The sequence below is a fragment of the Culicoides brevitarsis genome, chromosome 2 (assembly GCF_036172545.1).
Source record: "Culicoides brevitarsis isolate CSIRO-B50_1 chromosome 2, AGI_CSIRO_Cbre_v1, whole genome shotgun sequence".
NCBI lineage: Eukaryota > Metazoa > Arthropoda > Insecta > Diptera > Ceratopogonidae > Culicoides > Culicoides brevitarsis.
The window spans coordinates 14,304,075-14,329,964 of NC_087086.1; the positions used below are offsets into that span (position 1 = coordinate 14,304,075).

The following is a 25,890-nucleotide window of genomic DNA, read 5'->3' on the forward strand; positions in this document are numbered from 1 at the left end:
TGATAAATTAGAGTCCCTCTGACATATTTTTATCCATTTAGAGCAAGATTTGACAAAAATGGCTTTGACACAGTTTTTGACATAGTTTTTGACACAGTTTTGCTCTTGATTTAGTTTTCAAATCAAAACTGTGTCAAAGAAAAAATTTTTTTTTAGTTTCAATTTTTTGGCAGTTTTGAGTTATAAAATGATTAAAATTTAAAAATTAGAGCCCTTTGACAAATTTTTATCCATTTGGAGCAAGATTTGACAAAAATTGCTTTGACACAGTTTTTGACATAGTTTTTGACACAGTTTTGCTCTTGATTTAGTTTTCAAATCAAAACTGTGTCAAAGAAAAATTTTTTTTTTAGTTTCAATTTTTTGGCAGTTTTGAGTTATAAAATGATTAAAAATGATAAATTAGAGCTCTCTGACAAATTTTTATCCATTTGGAGCAAGATTTGTCAAAAATTGCTTTGACACAGTTTTTGACATAGTTTTTGACACAGTTTTGCTCTTGATTTAGTTTTCAAATCAAAACTGTGTCAAAGAAAAAATTTTTTTTTAGTTTCAATTTTTTGGCAGTTTTGAGTTATAAAATGATTAAAAATGATAAATTAGAGCCCTTTGACAAATTTTTATCCAGTTGAAGTTAAAAATATTTGAACAAATGGAAATCGAGTTTCATCCAGAAGATCTTGAATGAGACAGAATTTAAAAAGATAAAAAAAAAGCTAATTTAATTTGTTTCCAATGCATTTGATAGAATTTTAAGCAACCTCCTTACTTTTTGAGGTCTAAAATAATGTGAAACATTTAATGGAAATGAGAAAAAATAACAAAAAAATTAAAAAAAAAATATGAATTCAGTTAAATTATTTTAAGTAAAAATTTGATATTTTTCATCATTTGTAAAGGAAAGACTCGTTTTTCAAAATTCACATAATAGCACATTTTTTAAGTTATGCTTATAATTTCTTTTTTTTCATAAACCGAGCTCAGTGCCTGTCCAGCAACTTTATTGTCCAGAAATTATTATTGACAAAGAAAAGTAAATAAAAAGTAATTTTTTGTTCAAAAAAATGACAAGAAACTTTGTACAGGTGAAACGTTTAACACGCGCAATTTTGATCTTCGCTATTTAAAATTTCTTTTAAATCAACATTAATTTCGAGCTCGACGAATCCTCCTAATGGATTATTTTCTCCTGCGTTATCACCAATATTTACATTCATTTGGAGAAATTTGGCATCGATTGAGTCATCAGTTTTTCCAATGTCGACATCTAAACCAGTGTCAATGAAAACGAGTGGTCCATCTTTGTCTTGGTTGAATATTTTTTGTATACTACCAAAAATACTATCAAGAAGTGGTGCGGATGAGACATGTTTAATGGCAATAATTGTTAGGAACACGAAAAATTTCATTTTTAATTTAAATTTTTTTTAAAGTTTTATTTACACTTGAGCTTTTTTTTTTTGAAAAGTAAATTGTTTTCTGATGTCCAAAGGATCATTTGCGCTTCTTTTTATAGAAAAATTCATTCATATTCACATGAGGCAGTATCAAGGACTTTTCGGTACGAAATTGAGGTTAAGAATATTTAAACAAATGGAGATCGGGTTTTATCCAGAAGATCTTGGATGAGTCAAATTGAAAAATATGCGATTTTATATTGCATTAAAGCGGGAAATAAATTATTGTGATATGATGGAGTTTTAAGCAAATAACCTAAAAACAACAAAAACTGTTGATGAGAGCAAAGATCAAAATTTTTAAATAAAAGTCTTTAGATATTTGCTTAAAATTCCATCATTTCACAAGAATTTATTGATCAAATTGTATTATTGAAAAATTTTTATAAAAAATCACTGTAAAAAATTACTTTTTAAGCAAAAATTTTTGAGAAAAATAAATTTTAAAAAATATTTCAAGAATGAAATTAAAAAAAAACTTTTTTTTTTAAATTAAATAAATTTATCGAAAATTTTGCATGCCAATTAAAAAAATCGAATTTTATTTTTTTTTTATTTTTAAATATGGCCAAAAAATTCACTAAAAGTTCTTTCTCATATTTTTTTAAGACAATATTAAACCTAAAAATTTGAAACATTTTCGTCTATTGCTTGAAAAAAAATCAAAACTTGTCATTTTCTTCGAAATTCAATTCTTTATTCAATAATATTTAAATTTAAATTTCCTTAACTCTCACTTATCACTTTCGCCTAAAACTGGTATGTACTGACTAGTCAACTAAGTAGGTGCTACCTCTAAAAAAGCTATTTCAATATTTATTGCTGAAGTTATTCTTATTAGTAACGGACGAGGTTTCGTAGTGGTAAATAAAAATAATCAGTCGATTAATTCGCAAATTTTGCATTTTAACTGAAGAAATAAACAGACTTTAGCACGTTGGTTAAGTCGAAATCGCCCTTTTTCGGAACTTGCTTGAGACTTAGGTTCATCTTCGTTTTGGCAATGTCTTCTTTTGATCCGTTGTGAGCGAATTCACTGAAAAATAAAATAAATTTTAGGTAAAATTTTGCGACTTAAAGTTTTTGAAAGTAAAAAATTGAGTTAAATTTAAAAAAAAATTAAAGACTTAAGCTTAAGTTTGAGAAAAAATATTTGACTTAAGCTTAAGTTCATGTTTAAGTTAATTTTAAGTCAAATAATTTTTGAATTTCTTAACTATTTTTGAAGAAAAAAAAAATTTTTTTAAGCAGACATGTAAAAAGTTTATTTTTTCCCGGGAACTAAACTCATTTCCCAAAATTATATTTACCCCAAGATATTGAAAAAAATCATAAATTAAGTCAATTTTGAAAAATTTTTAATAATTCAAAATTTTAATTTTTAAATTATAAAATTTCCCCATTTTACTCTTAAAAATTCAATATTTCTTTATGATTTTTGGACCGTTTTTAAGTGCAAAAAATGTTTTCAAATTAAATTTTGTTAATTTTTAAAATTAATTTTACTCTTAAGTCAAAGAAAATTTTTAAAAATCTTAAGTCAAAATATTAAGTCAACTCAGAAACTATTTTTTTCAAAAAAAAAAAAATAAAAAAAATAAAATTTTTTTAAAATAGAAAATTTTCTCAGGTTGCTCATTATAGTTATTGTTTTTTTTTAATTTTTAAGTAAAAATCAAAAGATTGTTAAGTTGACTTAATGACTTTAACTTAGAATTAAGTCAATTATTTTAGCTTTTTCTTGCGTTAAGTTCAAAAATATTTTTAAAAAACTTTTTTTAGGTCAAATTTTTTTCTTATATTGAAGCTAAAGTTAAACTTTTTATTTTGACTTAACATAACTTAAGATTTTAACTAAAACTTAAGTCTATTTAGCCTTAAATTAAGTTCAATTAAGTCAAAATTTTTAAGTTAAAGTCGATTTTTATCTTAATTTTGTTCAAAATTTACCTTTCATTGTAGCTGTACTTCTGAATCATGAATTTTGAGAGTTCTTCAAGGATTGGCTGCGAGTGTAAAGCCACAAATTGCTCTCGAGTAATCTAAAAAAATTAAAAATTTTTAGTATTCGAAAGGATTTTAAGACAAAAATAACTCACTTTATTCATCGTTGGGACATTACAAGCATGAGTCCAGAAGCAATCGTGCACCGAAATGAACGTAAGACCGGCTCGTTCGCAATGCATCGACGTCAGCATCATGTGGCTCGAATCCAGAGAGTGAATAAAATTCGGCGGAAAGGCATTTTTCTGCTTCATCGTGTTCGGTTTCTCGTAAATATCCATGCTTTGTTTGTCTTTTGTGGGTTTTTTGCTTCTCGTGTACGGTTGCACCACTGGAAGCCCTAAAGGCGTCACCCATTCGATATTTTCCGCTTTTGTCGTCGAAATGTGCTTCGCGCAATCCGTGAACCAGTCTTGAATCTCCTTGGCGGACGTAAACATCTCGCGCAAACTTTCGAGCGTTTTTGTCGTGAGGTAATTCGAGGCCTCCCAAACGTGTTCCTGCGGAAAATCGTCAATTTCCTTCAGTCGCTTGGCAATTTGAAGGCGCGCGCCGAACCGTGTGACGCCATAAACGGTCGTCATGACAGTTTGTTTGACAACTTTTCGCCGAATAAAGCCTTCGAGGACTTTGGCAATGGGTTTTGTGGCTGCTTCTTGTGCTCGCATCTTCTCAACTAAGGCAGCAACGGCACTGTAAACGTCCTGCGGAACATCACATGGCGCCAAATTAACGCTATAAGCACCAATTGAGTCACGTCCCAAGGCAGCGTAATGCTGCAATCCGTTACACGAGCCATCCTGATGAATCGGGTACGAGCTCAGGTAATTTTCCGGGTCACCGCTACGAAGAACTTTCGCAATTTCCTGACATGCCGACAACGTTTGCCACGGTTCGTCGGATTTTGTCCACCACATGCGCCCATTTAGCGGATTATCAGCTGAATCGAGAATCTCGTCCATTATTTCTTCGGCAAACAACAAGCGTTCCTGCACCGAATCGCGTTTCTTGAGGCCCGTCAGGTTGATGCAGTGCAATTTGAGCCACGCGAACCCGTCGGGACCCAAGGGTTTCTTTTGGTGAAAGACAAGCAGGCAACGTGCCAGATCGCTGCCCAAGTGATTCAAGTGCGGCGGAATGGAATACGCTCGCCCACGGAAATCCAAGTTGTGTGGAAGCCAAAAAACTTTTTTGCGGAACTGAAATTTAATGAAAAATTTGAAAAATTTGAATTTTTTGAGGAAAATTTAGGGGAAATTTACGTGATTGGCTAAGGATAAACGGTATAAGGCATCACACCAAAGACTGTACATTTCGGCTTGACGTCGCTTGAACATCATTTTGTCTTTGAAATGTTGGATTTTTTCCTCTTTTGTGGCGTCGGATTTGTCGAGATCGGGCGGGGGTGCTAAAGTTGATGGGGGAGGCGGGACATTTAATTTATCACTTCCGCCATTTTTGAACACTTCCAAAATTACGTCGAGAATCTGAAAAAAAATGAAGAATTAGGTAAGGAAATTAAATTTTTTAATTTTTAAAGAAAATTTTTGGATCTCAAAATGAATTTTTCCTTCTAGAAATGAAATTTTTAGATCTCGAAATGAACCTCTATGAGTTGAAATGAAGATTAAAGTTCTCGAAATGAAATTTTTAGATCTCGAAATGAACTCTTTAGCTTGTAAATGAACAATTTAGTTCTCGAAATTAAATTTTTAGATCTCGAAATGAACTCTTTAGCTTGAAAATGAACAATTTAGTTCTCGAAATGAACTTTCTAGATCTCGAAATGAACTTTTTAGCTTGAAAATGAACAATTTAGTTCTCGAAATGAATTTTTTAGCTCTCAAAATGAACTCTTTAGCTTGTAAATGAACAATTTAGTTCTCGAAATGAAATTTTTAGATCTCGAAATGAACTCTTTAGCTTGAAAATGAACAATTTAGTTCTCGAAATGAAATTTTTAGATCTCAAAATGAACTCTTTAGCTTGAAAATGAACAATTTAGTTCTCGAAATGAAATTTTTAGATCTCGAAATGAACTCTTTAGCTTAAAAATGAACAATTTAGTTCTCGAAATGAAATTTTTAGATCTTCAAATGAACTCTTTAGCTTGAAAATGAACAATTTAGATCTCGAAATGAAATTTTTAGATCTTCAAATGAACTCTTTAGCTTAAAAATGAACAATTTAGTTCTCGAAATGAAATTTTTAGATCTTCAAATGAACTCTTTAGCTTGAAAATGAACAATTTAGATCTCGAAATGAACTTTTTAGATCTTCAAATGAACTCTTTAGCTTGAAAATGAACAATTTAGTTCTCGAAATGAAATTTTTAGTGTTTAAAATGAAATTTTTAGATCTCGAAATGAATTCATATTCAGAAATTTATGAAAATTCTAACTTTTTTAAATATTCGACACTTTCAGAAAGTAAAAATTACTCCAAAAACTTACATCTTCATTAACTTTCCACGGAACACTTTGCAGCTGATTAATCGAGTCTATCGCCGGATACAAATTCTCCTCCTTCGTCTCGTCCATCCGTTGCAATTGCTGCACCGCTTGCGTTTGCAATCGCAAAAAATCACTTTTCATCAGCAAATACCCTCCGTGATTTTGCGAAGACCAGGGTTGCGGCGGACTTACCATCGGCACCATATTCGCATCCATTATCAGTGTGTCCTGCATCGAGCCACGCAGCAACTTGACTAATACTGGATTCGGCTTAATCTCCTGCACAAGATGGTACCCATGATACCGATAAATCGTATAAAAAGCCGGTAAATAATTTTTCGTCGTCACATTTTTCCGCAAACAATTCACGTCGAGCTTCAAATCGCGCATCAAAATGTTGTAAAAGAATTTTCCGACTTCCAACCGGACATTTTGTGGCCACGATTTCTCGACAATATCCAAACTGGGACCTTCATGACGACTCTGATGGACTATTCGTTGCCATAATTGACGCGGATTGTCGCTACTTTGCCCGTCAGCGAGGATTTCGCAGTAATTTTCGTACGTATCTCGCATTTTATTCAACACTCCATTCCGTTTTTTCTGTTCGACTTGATATAAAGTCTGGATTTTCTTGCCTAAATTGTGATAAAGTGTCACGAGAGGCGCACTGAAACTTTCCGAGCCTTCACTGAGTCTGTGGACCTCTCGCATCAGAATTTCCGTGAATTGCGCCACATCCAAAGTCTTCAAATACGGAAAAAGGTTCATATGTCGTCCATTTTGCGAATGCATCGACGCCTTAATCGACGTAAAGTCCCGTTTAATGCCTTCCGTGAGTTTTTCGCGCCACATTTGGTTCAATTCGTCCCATTTGGCGCGATATTCCTCCACTTGGGGCGTCACCGCATCAGAATCTTTGGCAATATTTTTGATTTTTACATAACCAGCCATCTCGATTTCGAGTTGTTCGTTGGCAAATGCCATCAGTTCGTCATAAGTAAAGCCTCGTTTGGGCTCCATGACTTCAGAACCGTCGATTTTCGCATCACGAGGCACTTTGGTGGCAACATCAATCACTTGTTCGTTCAGATGATCCAACAAAACGTTGTTGTAGTAAAAATGTGGAGGCGTATAAGAAGGCTGGAAGTCGGGAAGCACTGCTTGAATGGCACTTTGGACAATTTCGCGCTTGTCATAGGTGAATTTCGTCTTGTTCATGATCATGTTGGGGTCGATGCCGTCGCCGGAGGCTTGTTCAAGGACACTTTTGAGCTCTTCCAGGATTTCTGGAGTCAGTTCTTGACGACCAAGGCATTCGAGGGCATATGCATATGTTTCGGGAGTGCATTTTACGTTGTCCTCTCGAAGGCAAGTCATTATTTCTTTTACGCGTTGCAAATTTCCCTGCAAAAAAAGGTAAAATTAATTAATTTTATGAGTCTTTTTTAATTTTTTTCGAACTTTTTGTCCCAAAAAAATTTTTTTATATGAGATTCAAAATATAATAAATTTTAAAATACTTTTTTTAAAATAAAATTATTAAATTTTAATCATTTTTAATTTTTTAAAAATATTTTTGTTGAATTCAAGGAAAAAAAATGTTCATCAAAAATTGAAAGTTAAAAATTAAATAAAAAGTTAATTAAAAAAATTAAAAGTAAAAAATAAAAAAAAATAATTAAATTTTAATTATTTAAAAATTTTTTTTGAGAAATAATTACAAAATTCTTTATAAAAAAAATAATAAACAGTAAAAGAAAATTAAATAAAAAAAAATAAATTTAAATAAAAAAGAATTTTAAAAATCTTAAATTAAAATTTAAAAAAAAATATTTTTAGACAAATAATCCCAATTTTTTTTACAAAAATAATAAAAAGTGAAAAAATTTATTTAAAAAAAAATTTATTTGAAAAAAAAATATATATAATAAAAAAAAAAACCAAGAAGTGAAAAATTTTAGAAATCTTAATTTTTTTTTTAATATTCACAAAATTCATTATAAAAAAATAATAAAGAGTAAAAAAAAATTAAATAAAAAAAAAATAAATTTAAATAAAAAAGAATTTTAAAAATCTTAAATTCTAATTTTTTTAAAAAAATATTTTTAGGCAAATAATCCAAATTTTTTTTTATAAAAACAATAAAAAGTGAAAGAATATAAATAATTAAAAAAATAAAAATAAATTTCATAAAAAAATCCAAGAAGTGAAAAATTTTAAAAATCTTAATTTTTTTTTTTTTTGAATATTCACAAAATTCTTTAAAAAATTAGTTAAAAAAATAAATTAAAAAAAAAACAAATTAAAAAAATAAATAAAAATAAAATTTAGTAAAATAAAAAATCCAACAACGATTTTTCGTAAAATTTTATTTTTTTTTATTTTTTTAAGGAATTGAAAAAAAATCCTCATTTTATTTTTTACCTCTTAAATTTTCCCAATGAGTTATTCTTCAAAAAATAAAAAAAATTTCACGAAAAACTACCATTTTTGGATTTTTTTCAATAATTTTCAAGAAAATTCTTATTTTTTAAATTGTTATATAATTTTTGTAAAACATTTTGTGAAAATTTTGAAATAAATTTTAATTGACCTTATAAAAAATTACTTACTTTTTGCGCTAATCCCGACAACAACACATTATACAACTTAATATTAAGAATAGTTTTCTTCATCTCGCCTTTTTGCTGCGAATGATACCAATTCAGCACCATTTTCAGCGCTCTGTTAACCATTCCCGTGGAAATACAAACTTGCACATACGCATAAAGGCTATCACTCAGCGATTTGGCTTTGTGTTGCAACTCTTCTTCCGGCGATCGATAGAATTTCGACTGAAAAACTTTTTCCTTCTTCTTCTTAATTTTTTTCTTCTCTACTTTCTCCGGCAGCAGCATTTCCGTGTCGATTTCTGGCGTTGCCAAGGCAAGTTCATCCCCATAATCGAACGCAGCTGGTTCCAAATCCTCCGGCAAAATTTCCTCTTTATGCGTTTGATACGACTCGATAATTTCCTGCAACGTTTCCGGCGACAACTCCATTTTCCTCACTTTGTCATCGACAAAAACGACAGTTTCATCTTCCAAAAGCTCCGATTTGTCGATCATTTGGATGGGAATTTTTTGGTATTCACTTTTTCTGAGGGATTCGGGATTTTTTGGCGTTGCAGCATCGACTGTCACCCCTTGCGATACGATAAAATCGTGCAATTGGGTCGCTTTGAGATTCTTCACGGAGGTTTTTGTCTCGGTCGTTGATGCGGGTGTCACTAAAAATTGAAATTTTTAATAAAAAAAATAATTTTAACCCAAAAATTGAGGTCTCACCTTGAAGTAATTCTGTGAAATTTCCCTTTCGTTTCATTTTTTTCCATTTTTTGGCTTTTTGCAGGATGGCATAGGCCTTGCTGACGGTCGAAAGTGACGCCGATGGCACAAGAACAGGTCCATGCCCTACTGAAAGACGTTATCGAGCACGTGAAATGAGAAAAATTGCGACGCAAATTAAAAAATCATGCCTTACCCAACAATCCAGCCGCATTGTTTTGATTATGTAAACCCGAAGAGGAACCAAAGCTCGAGAAATATCTGTCGTGATTGGCGTTGTACTCGTTGATGCTGCGATGTGACAACACTTTAACACTGATTTGTGTCGGTTTCCGCAGATTTAGGACGCGGTACATCCTCGTTTTATGCGCTTTTTTTATTGGAAAACTACAAAAAAACTCATTTGCGATTTCTCACATTGTCGCGGACCCATGAAACTAAACTTGTACAATTCACTTGAAACTGGGATCAAAAATGGGTCCCATATTAACTCGACTTGTACAAGAAACTTGAAACTGGGATCAAAAATGGGTCCCAAAGCGACTTGTACAAGAAACTTGGATGAAAAAGCCCCCTTCCGGAAAAATTCTGAACTAAAATTCGGTAAACAAAAACACATGGCACGTATCGCTGCCTCAAATTCGTATTAAAAAACCGCAAAATTCCCCCAAAAATGTCCGATTCCGACAGTGACTCATCTCCCGAGATGTCTGGCAACGAATCCGCCGCCTCCGTCGAGAAGGAAGAAAAACCAAAACGCAAACGCCTCGCCGACTATTTGGCAGAAAAAGCTGCTCGTCTCGCCAAAGAGGCCGAAGAAGAAGACGACACGGACCCGGATGAGGAAAAAGTCCTGCTGCCCGCCATCAATCCCGTGAATTTTGTCAAAAACAAAGATGTGCGTCGCCAAAAGTTCAAACGGCTCCAAGTGGCGAAGAAAAAAGCGGAAAAAGCCGAACGAAAGTTACGAAAACAAGAACCGGGACCCAAAAGTCGGGGGCATACGATCGAAAGTCTCCGCGAAACGGACCAAACAACCGTCAACGACATGGAAACGGAAGAAATGGAGGAACTCCAAAAGGATCTAGAGACCGATGAGTTTAGTGAATATTTCGCCAAAACGTATGAACCGAAAGTTCTCATCACGTACAGCGACAATCCGCATACAAAAACGCGGAAATTCGGCAAGGAATTGAACCGGATCATCCCGAATAGCTTGGCAAAGGTGCGAAATCGGTCGTCGTTGAAGAAAATCTGCAAAAGTGCCATTCGGGAGGAATACACGGATGTTATTGTCATCAATGAGAGCAGAACGCAACCCGATGGATTAATTGTAGTGCATCTCCCGGATGGCCCGACGGCACATTTTAAGCTCAGTAACGTCAAATTGACGAAGGAACTGCGAAAAAGTCACAAAGACATCAACAGTCATCGACCCGAAGTGGTTTTGAATAATTTTGGAACGCGACTCGGATTGCGAATTGGTCGCATGTTGGGCGCTCTTTTCCATCATGACCCGCAATTCAGGGGGCGACGCGTTGCTACGTTCCACAATCAACGTGATTACATCTTTTTCCGTCATCATCGCTACGAGTTTGGAAAAAATGGTGAAAGAGTTAAATTAGCAGAATTAGGCCCACGATTCACCTTAAAGCTTCGTTCGTTGCAATCGGGACTTTTTGACACAAAAACCGGCGATTACGAATGGATGATTACCAATAAGCGACATCAAATGGAAGGACGTCGAAGATTTTTCCTCTGAAAAAATTTCAATTTTTTTCCTCTTATATTATTTTTTCCTCTGATTTATATAAAATAAAGTTAAAAATTCCAACTTTGGCCCCGTTCGTCGCTCACATAACCGAACATTGGTCATTTAATGCCGGATCGAATCCGGGTAAACTTGCGCCGCCTCCATCGCCGAGCAATTCCGCAGGCGGTTGTCCCAAATCCTGCATTTTTTGCATTTTTTCTAGCACAACGTTGAATCTTTCCTTCTTCACATCCGCTGAATCGGATGATTTTTCTTTCTCTAGCTCAGCTACGACTTCTTTGATCAATCCAAATTGCTTTTCGTACTTTTCCTTGTCCTCCTTTGAGAGTTTCGTGGCGTTTTCTTTCAGGTAATTTGGGTATTTTTCCACCAAATCCTTCAAACTTGGCAACAGAATCTCCGCTGAGAGCAAACTTTGCATCATGCTTTGCATGAAAGGCATGAAACCGGCTGCTTCGCCATTTTCGCCGCCCATGTCGAGGCCTTGGAACATGCTGGCAAGCTCCTCGGCGTTGAAGGGGTTTTGTGCAGCTTCGGTGCCTTCGTTTAAGCCTTTTAGCACTTCTTGTATGCTTTCGGCGAACTCGGGATCCATTTTGCTTAAGCCTTCGTGGTCGTTTTTCATCGCCATACTTGCTGCTTCGGCCATTTTTTGGAAGCCGAGCGCGACGGTGTCAGCTGCTGCGGGATCTCCGCCCTCGCCGAAGAGTTTTGCCATGCTTTCTTGGAACACTTTTGCTTGTTCCCTAAAAAAAAATTAAAATTTTTTAATGATTTTTCATATATTTTTATAAAAAAAAAATTATTTTATTTAAATTTAATTTTTTTTTTAATTTAAATTAAAATTAATTAAATTAATTTTTAAATAAATTATTTATTTAATTAATTAAATAAATTTAAATTAATTAATAAATAAAAATAATTTTTAAATAATTAATTTTTTAAAAAATATAAAAAATTAATTAATTTTTTTTTTTAAATTTATTTTAATTTTTTATAAATTAATAAAAAAAGTTAAAATAATTAATTAATAAATAAATTTTAATTAATTAATTAAATTTTAATTTTAAAAATTAATTTTTAATTAATTATTTTAATTTTATTTTCATAAAAATATTGAAAAAAATTTTTTTTAAATTTAATTCTATTGATTTTTAATTAATAAAAAAATTAAAATAATTAATTTATTTAATTAATGAATAATTTCGAATTAATTAATTAATTAAAAAAATTAAATTAATAAAAAATATTTTTTTTTTTGGAAATTTTCCATTAAAAAAAAATGACTCACTGCATAAATTCCGCATTCCATAACTCACTGGCATTGTCAGTTGCTGCCTCCGTTGCTTCCTGCTCTGTCTTTGTCGCTGTGTCGTGCTTGTTAAAGTCCTCTAAGGCATCTGCGTGCAAGAAAAATTTCCAAATGAGGTCAACTTACATAAGAAAATGTGCGGAAATCGTATTTTTACCATTTAATAAATCGTCTAATTCGGGATCGTCGTATGTTTCTGTTGATTTTTTCGTCGCCATGGTACTGTCGGGAGTGAAAATTGCGGAAAAAGGTCCAAAGAAATCCTATTTTGAGGGTTTTTCTTGCTAACTCCGAACTCACGAGGGTCAAAGTGCGAAAGATTCAAGACTTTGTTTACGTTTTGCATCAGCTGTTCGCGTTTGACACATGATGAAATTCAAAAAATTCGTTAAGATTTTGAAGATTTTTTTATTTTTTGATGATTTTCAGCAAAATTTGACCTGAAAACTTAAAAAATTGATTAAAAAATAATTTATTTTGATAAAAAATTGATTTTTTGATAAATTTTTAACCCAGAATTGGTCTTTAAATGCAAAATCGATGTCAGTTTTGTACATACCGTGTCCCTGAAAGGCAGCAAAGGCCCCTCATGTTGTCTTAAAATCCAGATTTCATCAATATTTTCCACTTAAAATTAAATTTCTGTCCATTTGTTTAAAGAATTAAAGTAAATTTTGATAAATTTTCATGAAAATCTGTAAAAAAGTTTTAAAAAATCAAAGAATTTCGTTAAAAAAGTGATTTTTTTGCAGGAGCATCATGTCGTTCAAGTCCGAAAACGATGAAAAGCTCTACCAAATGTCGTGGTACATCAATCCTCACCTGTTCTGGCTTCGTCCGATCACCTTTTCGCCGGATATGTTGCGTTTGGAGCACAAAATGAACCAACATTATCGCAAAGTCACCGAAATTCCGAGTCAAAAGATCAAACCGCAAGTTGGTGAGGTTAGAATTTCCCCTAAAAATTATTTTTTTTCTTGTTTTTAATGATTTTCATTGATTTTTTTCGTAGATGGTCGCCTTCTACAACCAAGTTTCGCATAATTGGTACCGTGCCATTGTTGATTTCATCTACATCGCCGACGACGGATACACAAATTACATCATTTGGATGCTAGATTATGGCTATCCAACTATCGCATCGAACATTGTGCTTCGGAAAATCACGTCGGAGTTTCGGGATTGGAAAATTTCGGAGCCCGTGTTAAAAGTTGGCGTCCTTGGGATCTTGCCGGCGACCCAAACGTACGATTTTATCAATGAAAAAGCACTTTTGCAACGCACAGCGGCATGGAGTCCCTTTGCAACGCGTTTTCTGAAGGAAAAACTCGAAAATGCCGAAAGTATCAAAGTTACCGGGGGACTTTGCGTCGACAATCACGTTTTTGCTGACGTCGCGATCGAAAGCATCGAAGGCGATTTTAAAAGTACGGCGGATTTGTTGGCGGAAACGAAGCAAGCGATCATCATGCGAGGCGAAGCGGAATTTTTGGATGCCTTAAAACGACTCGAAACGATGCGAATTGAGCGTTTCATGGACAATGAACGGCACAACATTCGACCGCAACTGATGAAGTCGATGCAGATGGCACGCAAGTTAGAAACCTTGAAACCGGCGAAAAATCCTGTTCCGATGCCCGAATTTAAGGTCTTTGAAGCGTTCGATGATCAGCCGATCAACGACATTCCGAAAAATATCCCCGTCGAGGAGCATCACATGAACAAAGTCACGCGCTGGCTCGAAAAATACGTGATTCCAGAGATGATGCACGAGGCAAAAGCAAAGAAGGACTCACAAGAAGTCCCAAAAGACACGGAATCGATGCCAATTTTGATGACTAGAGTCGTTAATCCTGAACCTCAAGTCGAATTGCCTCCCTTGCCAGGCGTTCCCCGCAAATTAATTTATCATCATGCGGAATTCGAGGAGCCTAAGAACAAATTTGTGCCGAAAATTGACCACAAAAATGCCGAAATCGATCATTTGTTGCAGCGAATTAAGGAGAAAAAAGCTAGAAAAGAAGCGCAAAAAGTTAAACAACGAAAAACGGAGGAAAATTTCTTGAATGAATTTCAACCAGCAGATTATGGACAAATTTTGGCGCAAAAACAGAGATCGAAGAGACAAGAATGGCTCGAAGCTCAAACGTCGCGAATGCCACAAATTCATGGAATGAAGACAAAACAACTTCCGTACTTTGGTGATCCAAGAAATGCTAAGAAAATTTACGTTCCGATGGGGTCGTCGCAAAATATTTGAAAGAAAATGGTAAAAAATTACCTTGAAGAAAATTAATTAATTAAAAATAATTAAAAATTAAATTAAATTAAAATAAATTGAAATATTTTTGCGAAAACGGAGCTTTTATTTCTCTTATCTTCATCATTCCTTATAACATTTTTTTTTCTTTTTAATTTTAATAATAATTTATGTACAACAATTTTTTAACATTATTTTTTTTTTATTTTTTATTGCATAGCAACAAGCATATTTTTTTAAAATATATTCTTGGAAGATTTTTTTTTATTTTATTTTTATCATTTCCTGATTATTTTGATATTTTTCCACAGTTTTATATTTTTTTGGCATTTTTTTTTAAATAATTTTTTTGAGCATAAGTAGGAGAAAAAACCAAAAATGAAAGGAAATGCCTTTCAAATCACCTATAATTTTTTTAACTAAATAAAAATCACTAATCAATATCAGTCAAGATATGGTTTTCTCATATTTTTTAAAAACTATTAATTTAATTATTTATTGGAACTTCCAATGGAAGGTAAATATTTAGGATTTTTCCAAAAATTATCGGTTCGTATAAAAAAATAATTTTATTTAAAAAAATTTAATAGAATTAGATAGAATTTTTAAAATTAATTTAAATTAATTTTAATTTTAATTTAAATTAATTAATTTAATTCTTTAAAAAAAATATTACTTATTTTGATAAAATTTTTAAATATTTTTTTGTATAAATAATTTTTAAAAATATTTTTAAAATTATTTTCATAAATTTTTTAAAAAATTATAAATAAAATATTAATTTAAAGAAATAAAAAAAAATATTTCAACCATGAAATTGGTCAAATATGATTAAAGTTTAGAGAGAAAAAAATTAATATTTAAACTGAATTTAATTTAATAATAAAATTTCTAATTTTAAAAGTTTTACATAATTTTATATAGAAATTTTTACTAAAAAATTATTTTAATTATTTTTTCCAAATTTTTTTTTTTTATTTTTAAAATTGGAACAAAAATTAGATAAAATTTTTTTTTAAGATTTTTTAAACATTTTTAAATTAAAATTATTTTCACAAAAATTTTTTAAAATTAAAAAAAGAAAAATATTTGCTGAATTTTCTAAAAAAAATAAATAAATATTTTATTTAAAAAATTATTTATTATTATATTTTTTTTAATTATTTAAAATTATTTTTCTTTCAATTTTTATTTATTTTTTTATGTAAAAATTTTCTAAAAATTAGGGAACCGATAGAATTTGAAAAAAAAGAATAAATTTACTCACCGCAGAAACAAACGGGAAATTTTAGACATATTTTTATAAATATAAAAAGTAAGGCGTGCGTTTTGAGGTGCTTCATAATCCTTACAATTCATAAGCAAGTCAATATAATATTTTTTTTTACAACTAACCTACGACTATTTTTCTATGATAATTATTTTCAATTATTTATTTTAATTAATTATGTTTACTTTATCTTCTCTCTCTATTTATATAATAGTGACTAAATATGTTTACCAATGTAAAATCACCTCATCGTTGTCGATATCTCAGATTTTTTTTTGTTTTTTTCTAATTTTTGATAAGAAAATATTTTTTAAAATAAAAAATTTTAAACGAAAATTATTTAACAATTAAAAAAAAATATTTTTAACGACTTAGGAATCAATTGTGCTTTCATTTTCCTGTTGATAGCCAGTTGCAACGGCGTTGTTCGAGACGTTATTGTTGCCATTTTCCGAGTAAAATTCTCCAGTTCGGTAATGCTTCGTTAGGACATACACCACAGCCTCGTACGTTGCCATCATTATTGCGGTATTCGGGATTTGGCGGATCAATTGTGTGGCTAAGCCTCTGAAATTTCGATTTTTTTCGTGAATTTTCAATTTTTAATGATTTTTAATTGAATTTCTTACCTGTAAATACCTGCTTTGCCTTCTTCCTTCCACACAGTGATTAGCGTTTGCCAAAAAGTACGATATTTGTTGCCTTCTTCGCGTAATCTCGTGCGCGCAACTTCATGCGGATACGTGACGCACGACGCAACTGTCTTGGAAATCGCACCAGCCAGCATAAATTCAAGGAAATCGCGGTATGTTTTGCCTTCGGTGGGATGTGCCTCACGTAATTCAATCTAAAAAATCAAATTTTTGTCAATTTTTTGTGGATTTGAAAGAAAAAAAGGGCTTACCAATTTAGTTTTGAGCTTTTCGTAAATGACGAAATGTATCACGGTCTCTGATATGCCGAAATAACTCGCGGTGAGACCTTTGTAGAAACCTCGGATGCCACTTGTGCTGTAAATTCGTTGGACACAATCGCGTACCGTCATCTTTTTCTTCGAGTTGTGATCCAATTGGAGGCGAGTTTTGACCAGCCAAATTGGATTTGTGGCTGTGGCGGAGGCGAAACCAGCACTTGCGGCACTGACAATGTGAATGAGGGGGGAATCGGGTTGAATTAATCTGAAAAAAAAAATAAAATTAATTTAATTAATTACATATATAATTTTTTTTAATAGGTTTATATTAATATTTTATTTTATTTTAAATTTAATTTTTAGGGTTTTTTTTTAAAAAATTAAAAAAAAATAATAAAATTAAAATTATTATTAATTAAATAAATTTTTAAAAATTTTAAAATTAATTAAATATTAATTAAAATTTTAAGGCATATTAAAACGATTTTTTTTAAATTTATTATTTTTTTTTAAATAATTTTTTTTTTTTTTTTATTTTTTTTTTTTATTTCATGTTGATTTAATTTATTTAAATATTTAATAATTAAAACTTAATGAGAAAATTAATATTTAAATAAAAATATTATTTTTGTAAGATTTTAAAAATTAAATCTCAGGAATTTTTGTTTATTTAATAATTTTATAAAAAAAATATTTAACTATTTAAATGTTTAAATATTTAATATTATGAAACTAACAAAAATTCCTGAAATTTTATTTTAAAAATTTAAAGATTGAAAAAAAATCTGAAATATGTAATTTATCAATTTTAATTTTAATTAAAAAATTATATTAATTTTAATTTTTTAATTAATTTAATTTTTGATTATTTTTTAAAATAATTTTTACAATTTTTTGTTAAAATAATTAATTTTTAATTTTATTATTTTTTTTTAATTATTAATTTTTATGATTTTTTATTTATTTAACTAATTATTTTTAATAATTTTTATTCATTCAATTTTTTAAGAATTATTTTATTTTTTTTTTTAATTTTTCAACTCACCCTAAGGTATTCATGGCGCCCTTGGTTTGTGAATAGGCACAAAAATAAATGGCACGTGAGGGCGCAACGCCGACAATATTCGGTCCGAGTCCCTTGAACAGGGCACGCGTGCCCTCCGTCTCGACAATGTGTCGCAGGCATTGCATAATACTCATTGACGGCGCTTTGGATGATATACTGCATGAGGAAATGGCGAGCACCTGTTGCGGGCGCCTCTTGAGAATATTTGAGCAGAATTTATTGCGGTGTTCCGTGTGCAATCGCGTCGCATCGAGTTTGTTGCTGCCCGACGAGCCATTGTTCGAGAAGCGCGGCGGCAAAAAGGCAGATGAACTCTGTAATCGGGTCTTTACCACTTCCAATGGGCATGTCAATACGGCGCTGAACGTACCAGCAACTCTAAAAATAGAAAAAAGCAAAGGTGTAAGAGCATGTAAACAACAACAGAGACGTTTGATGATTCAGTCAATTCAGAAAAATACTTCCCAAATGATGATTTTGAGGTCGCGGAATAATTTTATAAAAATACGACGCACTTTTATTTTGTATTTTTTATTAGTAAACAAACACGAAACAGATGCATTCATTATGGCGAAAAATTAGCAATTATGTGATAAGATAAGTATTTGCTCGAAATGTGATAAGAGAAGAATTAAATTTAGCACAAGGTATCAAAATCACACGTTCAAGTCGCACTCGTGTGAGTGACAATGTCTGATAAGCTCATCTAATATTTTTTTGACGTGAAACTAGAAATTTCATTTTATTCAAAAGTGAATGTTTTTCTCGTATTTTTATTTTGTGTACAAATATAAATAAAAGTTATCAAGAAACTTGTCAAATATTTTATGAAAAAATATTTTATTTATTTTTTTATTTTAAAAAATTATTTATTTATTTTTTTTTTTTTGAAAAAAAAATTAATTATTTAACTATTTTTTTTTAAATAATTAATAAATTTATTTAAAAAAAAAATAATAATTCATTTTAATTCTAATAATTCTAAAATAATTTATTTTTTTATTCAATGAAATTTTATTATTTTTTTTTAATTAAAATTAATTATTTTATTAAATTTATTATTTTTTGTTGGTTTTTAAATTGAAAAATTGAAGATTTATATTTAAAAATTTCAAAATTAATTAAAAAAGTCAACAAAAATTAAAGAAATAAAGTGTCAACAATTAATTTTTCAATTTTATAATTAATTTAATTTATTTTTTGTGTAGCAAGTATTTAAATAAAATTAAAAAAAAATAATTAAAAAATTGAAAAATAATTTTGCTTAAAAAATATTATATTTATTCTTTACATTACCAATTTTTTTAAAAAATTAATTTAAAAATTTAATTTAAAAAATTAATTTTTAAATAAAAATTAATTAAATTTAATTTTTTTTAATTAAACTATTTTTTTTATTTAAATTTTTAAAAATTTATTTTAATTATTTTTTTATTTTAGAGAAAAAAATAATTTTTTTCGTTATAAAGAAAATAATTATCAAGCAAATGTTCTGTCATGATTATTATTCAATAATTTAAAATTTATTGATTGTTACGACTCCATGTGAGTAATTTTACGAGCGGCGCGCCTCGTGATGCATACATTGCCTTATCTCGCCATTATCTCATATGTTGCACATTCGAATTGATTTAATAGGTGAAATTTCTTGTAATTTCCAGTATTTTATTTCCTATTTTATTGCTTGTCAGTCTCGTCAGCTGATAAGATTCTTTTGACGTGGAGGAAAGTGATTAGAATTTTTTTTCTGCATGCCCTCTTTTGAGGCTGAAGGGTAAAAGAACTTTCGATGGAGACGACTGGTTAATAAAAAAAATATTAAAAAAATTACGTAGTTCATATAAAAATAAAATTTCTGACCTAAATTTCATAGATCGACAGAGAAATAAAAAAAACGTGCAGAAAAATTTGCACAAAAAATCTATAAAAATTTTCGAGGACGCGCGATTTTTCGATGGATGTTCAAAGGTAAAGCAGTTATTTACTTTCAAAGTTCCGTTTAAAATTCGGATTTTTTTTCGTTCATGGAAAAAATATCGATAAAACTTCCGTTCTTTTTTTTCGCATTTCACGTCAAGCAACTTTAGAAGTTTAGAGCAAACACTTCAGCGGCAAACGTTTCCTCGTTCTTTGTATTTCTCGTTACTGCCATTTATCATAGTCGCGCAAATTAATCACAAGTATCGTCGAAAAAGCCATAAAAATTCCTGATCTAGGCTAACAAACGACCTTTAGAATCTACGATACTACAAAGACGAGACGAAAAGTGGTCTGGTCATTAAACTGTACGAAATAAATTTATTCAAGATTTTTTTTTTAATGAGGCAATAAACTTACATTTTAGGACGTCGTTTGTTTGAATTTTTATTCGATTTTGTCGTTGTGTGATTTTTTTGATTAATTGTTGTTATGGAACGTGATACAAAATGCTATCGTAAAACGTAAAAAAAAATCAAAAATCTAATCAGATAAATTTTACTGTTATCTTTTGTTTTTATTTTGCACTAAATAGATTTGGGGGAAATTCCCCACAAATTGTGGTAATATTTTTATGTAAAAAAAATGTTAATAAAAATTATTAAAACATTTTTTTCTCCACAACATTTTATTGCGCAGTAGAAAAAAGTTTTTTTTATTAAGGTTGAAGCAACAAGTGAAACTGTTTCAAATTTTTTTTCAAGAAATATTTAAAAATAAAAAAATAAATTATGATAAAAATTAATTAATAATTAAAAATTAAAATTATGAAAAATTATTCATTTTTAATTTAAAATTTTTATAAATTTTTTTTTTTTAATGTTTATTTTTTTATAATTTTGTTCCTTTAAAATTCAAAATATTTTTTTTAATTAAAATTAAAAATAAAATAATTAAAAAAACATAAAAAATATTTTTATATTTTATTTAAAATTAGAATTAATTTAAAATTTGAATATTAAAAATTTTATTTATTAAAATTAATTTTAAATTTAAATATTTGTTTATAAATATTATTTAAATTTAAAAAATAATCTAAAATTTTATTCTTTTTATTTTGATTAATTGTTAATTTTTTAAAATTATTTTTTAATCAAATTAAATTAAATTTAAATTTAATTAAAAAATAAAAAAAATTAAAAAATAAATAAAATAATAAATTTAATTTAAAAAATTAAAAAATTATTATTAAATAATTAAAATTAATTAAAATAAAAAGAATAAAATTTTAGATTATTTTTTAAATTAAATAATATTTATAAATAAATATTTAAATTTAAAATTAATTTTAATAAATAAAATTTTTAATATTCAAATTTTATTTACTATTGAAATTAATTTTAAATAAAATAAAAAAATATTTTTTATTTTTTTTTAGGTAATTAAATATTTTAATTTATTTGTTATAATAAAATAAATCTTCGTTGACTTAACTTTAAAAAAAATTTCCAGCGAAATTTTTATCACTCACTCCAAAAAAAAAAAAATTTTTTTTTGATGGACATTTATTGTTCGCGCCTTTCACTTTTCTTTTATTATCTCTTCTATGAAAATTTAACACATTCGAATTGCGCACTTGCCTGTATTTTATAGACGGTTACAAAGTTCGCATCCTTTGCTAATGAAATTTTAACACACTTTTTTTTAATGAACGTAAAAATTTTTATTTATTTTTTTCGGGAATCACGGTTTCGACGCGTGATTCAGACAGATGCGTATCTGGCGAGGATTTATTAGCATCATAAAGATTTTTATAATTTTTCTCAATGTCACTTTTTTTTTACTCAAAATTGTCCCGTTTACTATTTTGATGCTATATCAGTAAGAGACTCTCTATTATTAGAACGGTTGAGATTATTTTTATCTCAAAATTACACAAACACGTAGGCTGGATGGAGGCGCCTTGTGTGTATTGTAAATAAATAATAAAATAATTTCTCGCGACCTTCTAGCCGACGAAAGGGACTCAAATATGCCGATCAATAAGTGTTCAATGATGTTATTTACTCTAAAAATAACTTATCGAGTCTGTTTTTCTATTTTAATATTACTTTTGATCGGTTTCTGTTATAAATAAATAATCATCGGCATTTGTTTATTATTGCGCGTACAAAGGCCGGTCTGTGCAAAAATTATTATTTATTTAAATTTGTCAGAAAATTAAACAATTGCGAGAAATATTTCAGCTGTATGTAAAAATTCTTGAAAAATTATTCAAAAAACGTGATCAACGTGAAAGTTTTTGTCTCCTTATGACGATTACTCATTTTAAATAATAAAAAAACTTGTTCCAACGTCGAATATGACCTTGATGTAATATTCGCATTATAAAATATTAAGACGAAATACACAAATTTAAGTGGAGTGTTTTTTTGCCGGTATTGCGAGGAATTCTACGACGTAAATAACTATTTGCATTGCTCAGTGGTTTATCGTGGTACGATATGACGATAAGATTTGTTGATTGTTGATTTGTTGTTATTGTCAGGTTGAGCGACTCTTGATTTCGGCACGAGCACCTACTGTCACTAGATCAATATTGATATCGGTCAGAGGCATGGCGGTGATGGTATGGTTCATAGACAGGGTTTAAAAAAATTTTATATTTTAGCTTTTTATCTCTTTTTAGGCGATTTTGATATTAGGAGGATTCCATTCTAAAAAATACCAAAATCCCGGATTTTAAATTTACCTATAAAAGTACACATCTTATTATCTTATCGTGATGTCCATCCAAAAATAAGAAACTTTTGCTAAGACAACATTTATTTTCGACTTATTTTAAAAAATTTTATCAATGACTCAAAATTTTTTAAAAACGCTAAAAAATCACATTTTTGAGCTTGCTTACCAAACGGTACGTTTGGGAGCATAAGTTCCATGGTAAAAATTGATGAACTTGAAACGACAAACAATCCTGGTGAATAAAAATTTTGACCTTTTTTTCGCTTCGTGAATTTTTCCCATGTTTTGCGATAAAATTTTTTTAAAACTATCATAAAATTTTTAAAAATAAGGAGAAAAAAATTTCGCCAAAGCAAAACTTTCTTCTTTTTTGATGGACATCATGATAAACTATTCAGTTTGTTATTTCTATTACTGTTTCATGAGAAAAGTGAATCCGTAATTTTGGTATTTTTTAGAATGGAATGCACCATTAAAAAGCTTCAAGAGTTTTTTTTTGGCAGATTTTAATTCACGCTTATTTCAGATTTTTTTAAATAATTTCAGAAACGTCCAAAAATTTCAAAATATATTTATTTAAATAATTTTTGTATTATTTATTTTTAATTATTTTTAAATTTAATTAAATTAATATAAAATAATAAAAATAACATAATTTGAAAAAATTTAAATAAATAAATTAAAAAATTATTTAAATCGAGATTAAAAAAAATAAAATTAACTACAATAAATTTTTTAAAATTATTAAAATCATTAATTTATTAAATAAAATTAATTAAAAAATGAGTTTAAAAAATTAATACACATTTAATATTGAATTTTAAAGAGCAAAATATTTAAGATTCAAATTTAATTTATCACAAAATTTTAATTCAATTTGAGTTTTTTTAATTCAAATTTGTAAATAAAGTTTCAATAAATTTTTCATTTATCCATTTAGAATAAAATAAAATAATAAAATCTCTTTGAATTTATTTTCAATGAGAAAAAATTATTTAAATATTTAACATAGAGGTATTTAACATTCGGCAATCATGAACTAGAAAACAAAGACAAAACATTTTATTTTGTTTTTCTTTTTTGAACAGAGGGCATTAAACTTATTGTACCTCAAGGCATTCAGTTTAATTATAGTTTCACAAAAAAAATAATAATAAATAAATAAAATATAAATTTAAAAAAATATTAAAATTATTTTTTATTACATTAGTATAAAATTCATAGTGAATTATTTTAATTTAAAAATATAATTTAAATTAATTTAATAATTTTTTAAATAAAAATCAAATTAAATTAAAAAATAAAATTAATGAAATCTTTAGCGAAATATTTGTTTAAAAATAAATTAAAATTAAATTAAATAAAATTTTTTAAAATTAATTTAAAACTGCAATTGAATTATTTTGATTTATAATTAATTTTTAAATTAAATTAAATTATTTATTAATTTTAATTTGATTTAATTTTTATTCGTATTTAAGAAAAAAAAATTTTAAATAAAAATATTTTTTTTAAATAAAATTTTCGAAAATTAAATTTGTACCTTTTTTGAGAAAAAAATTATTTTCTGTAAATTTTTTTGCTATTTTTCACGCATTTTCTCAGAAAAACTAATTTTACATCCCTGTCTCAAATCTCCAAAAAAAAAATAACAAAATTATATTGTTGACATCTCACTAAACAAACATCACTCTGCACCGTCATTAAATTACATTTGATATTAAAATCCTACGCAAATTCATCAAAAAACATCAATAAAAAGTGTAACAACCATGAACTTACCCTCCAGCAAACAAATGTATGACCGTGTCAACTTGTGACATACTTCTGATGACTCTCTTTTTTTTGTATTTAGTTGGTACTTGATTTCACAATTCACCAATAAATTTCGTGTTTTTTATTTATTTATTTGTTTATTTCAAAATAAATCGTCTGTGAAATTTTTTTTTATTTTTGCAAAAAAAAAAAAAAAAAAAATAGTTCAAGAAACTTTTTTGTCTCTAAATTATATTTCACTCTTGGCCACTTTTTAATTGTCAACAAAATTTTCGTCTAAATTTATTTTTTTTTATTTATTTATAAACGTTGTGATTCAATTTGTTGCGATGTAACGACGAAGGTGCGTTTCTGCATAACTAGAAATTTACAAAAATAAAAAAAAAATTGTGTCACTTTGATGCAAGAAAAGTCAAAAAGTAAACAAAGGAGAATTTCTGTTATCTCAAAAAATTAACATCGGAAAAAAATTAAATAACATTGTTTGGAAACTGGAGTGAATAACGACCGGCAAACAGTCGCTATTACAGAAATTCGCCTTTAAAATCTATTTTTAGCTCGCGTTAAGTTGTGTGTGTGCTCAAGTACGTTTCACACTCACACGAGATTGTTGTTTACAAGTGTCGTCGTCTTTTCTTTACCTCGTTTCTTTCGTAAATTTTTATTATTTTTATTTTTGTTGGTCAGTCGCGATGAGCTTTACTGGATAAAGTTTATTTTGATTTTTTGTAAAAATTTTTGTTTTTATCAGAAAAAATTGAAACTTCACTTGAAAAGTCACATTTTTTCAGTATTTTCCATTGAAGAGACAAAAAAATTTTTTTTTTCTTGTTTTTTGTGCCAAAAAGTCGTTGTCACCAGGCAAATTATGCAATTTGTGTCGCCCGCTTCCTCCGTTGGATATTGCGTCTTTCCGACACTCGAACGCCGACTTTTTTTTTCTAATCTCTATTCTGCTTCTCTTCTACGTCTTCTTACTGGCCAGATTGATAATGTGCGATAATGTCGTATCTTTTGTGTCGCGTAGATGCACCTCAATTGCCTTTAATATGCAAATCGATAGTTGTTAGGTTGTTCGTCGAGCAGCAGACGGGAACTTTTCGAATCAAAAATAATAAAATCAAGTTTTTTTTCTTTCTTTTATTATTACGTATGAAAGTTGTTCACTTTTTTTCTTGTTTTTATTTTGCGTGTTTTGTTATGGAATTTTCGGGTTTTTCGCCAGTTTTGGAGTCTTTTCACTTTTTTCTCGGGTTTTGCGTGTCTCAATTGTTTTTTGCGTTCGCTATCGGGGGTGATCGGGGTTTCTTTTGCTTCCGGAACGAGATTTTGCGTCCAATTCTCACAGCGATTATTTACAAACTGATGGGAATTCGGGCGAGACGAATGAAAGTGATAAAAACACTTGTCAAAATTGCATAATGACAACTTTGGCAGGAAGGCGTCGTTCATTGAAGGTATCAAGAAGTTAAGGGGGGGAGAGGGATTTTGACGTTTTCGAAATTTTATGAAGCTTTTTTTTCAAAAATACATAAAATTTTCAAAAATACATAAAATTTTCTAAATTTTTAACATCTATCGATTCAAAAAGTTTATTTGGTTTATTTACAACCC

At 29.0% G+C, this 25,890-nt stretch overlaps 5 protein-coding genes across 8 annotated transcripts; 2 read left to right on the top strand and 3 right to left on the bottom strand.

Annotated features, from left to right (window-relative positions):
- Nucleotides 1-2,031: 2,031 nt before the first annotated feature.
- On the bottom strand, nt 2,032-9,661 carry LOC134830414 (DNA-directed RNA polymerase, mitochondrial). 2 transcript variants are annotated; one of them, XM_063843894.1, is made up of 8 exons: nt 9,440-9,661; nt 9,244-9,369; nt 8,530-9,185; nt 5,915-7,321; nt 4,724-4,948; nt 3,557-4,660; nt 3,408-3,499; nt 2,032-2,493 (listed from the first exon to the last, which is right to left on the bottom strand). In XM_063843894.1, exons 1-8 carry the CDS (start codon nt 9,597-9,599, stop codon nt 2,364-2,366), a joined length of 3,900 nt encoding a protein of 1,299 aa, XP_063699964.1. In that variant the 5' UTR covers nt 9,600-9,661; the 3' UTR covers nt 2,032-2,363. The 2 variants fall into 2 exon arrangements, with proteins under 2 accessions (XP_063699964.1, XP_063699963.1); XM_063843893.1 differs by having other exon boundaries at nt 9,244-9,372.
- A 194-nt stretch (nt 9,662-9,855) lies between these two features.
- LOC134830388 (probable ribosome production factor 1) lies at nt 9,856-11,109 on the top strand. The gene has a single exon (XM_063843851.1). The coding sequence runs from the start codon at nt 9,917-9,919 to the stop codon at nt 11,003-11,005; it is 1,089 nt and encodes a 362-aa protein (XP_063699921.1). The 5' UTR covers nt 9,856-9,916; the 3' UTR covers nt 11,006-11,109.
- On the bottom strand, nt 11,093-12,661 carry LOC134830389 (peroxisomal biogenesis factor 19). Its single transcript, XM_063843852.1, has 3 exons — nt 12,487-12,661; nt 12,309-12,417; nt 11,093-11,763 (listed from the first exon to the last, which is right to left on the bottom strand). Exons 1-3 carry the CDS (start codon nt 12,545-12,547, stop codon nt 11,097-11,099), a joined length of 837 nt encoding a protein of 278 aa, XP_063699922.1. The 5' UTR covers nt 12,548-12,661; the 3' UTR covers nt 11,093-11,096.
- Nucleotides 12,662-12,887: 226 nt separating this feature from the next.
- On the top strand, nt 12,888-14,611 carry LOC134831114 (uncharacterized). 3 transcript variants are annotated; one of them, XM_063844766.1, is made up of 3 exons: nt 12,888-13,026; nt 13,082-13,274; nt 13,342-14,611. In XM_063844766.1, the coding sequence occupies exons 2-3, from the start codon at nt 13,089-13,091 to the stop codon at nt 14,587-14,589; spliced, it is 1,434 nt and encodes a 477-aa protein (XP_063700836.1). In that variant the 5' UTR covers nt 12,888-13,026; nt 13,082-13,088; the 3' UTR covers nt 14,590-14,611. The 3 variants fall into 3 exon arrangements, with proteins under 3 accessions (XP_063700836.1, XP_063700837.1, XP_063700838.1); XM_063844767.1 differs by having other exon boundaries at nt 12,896-12,996; XM_063844768.1 differs by having other exon boundaries at nt 12,951-12,996; nt 13,068-13,274.
- A 1,221-nt stretch (nt 14,612-15,832) lies between these two features.
- On the bottom strand, nt 15,833-25,612 carry LOC134830433 (mitochondrial carrier protein Rim2). The gene is made up of 6 exons (XM_063843919.1): nt 24,918-25,612; nt 24,283-24,635; nt 17,818-18,216; nt 16,764-17,037; nt 16,489-16,706; nt 15,833-16,426 (listed from the first exon to the last, which is right to left on the bottom strand). The coding sequence occupies exons 2-6, from the start codon at nt 24,321-24,323 to the stop codon at nt 16,231-16,233; spliced, it is 1,128 nt and encodes a 375-aa protein (XP_063699989.1). The 5' UTR covers nt 24,324-24,635; nt 24,918-25,612; the 3' UTR covers nt 15,833-16,230.
- Between the last annotated feature and the right edge of the window lie 278 nt (nt 25,613-25,890).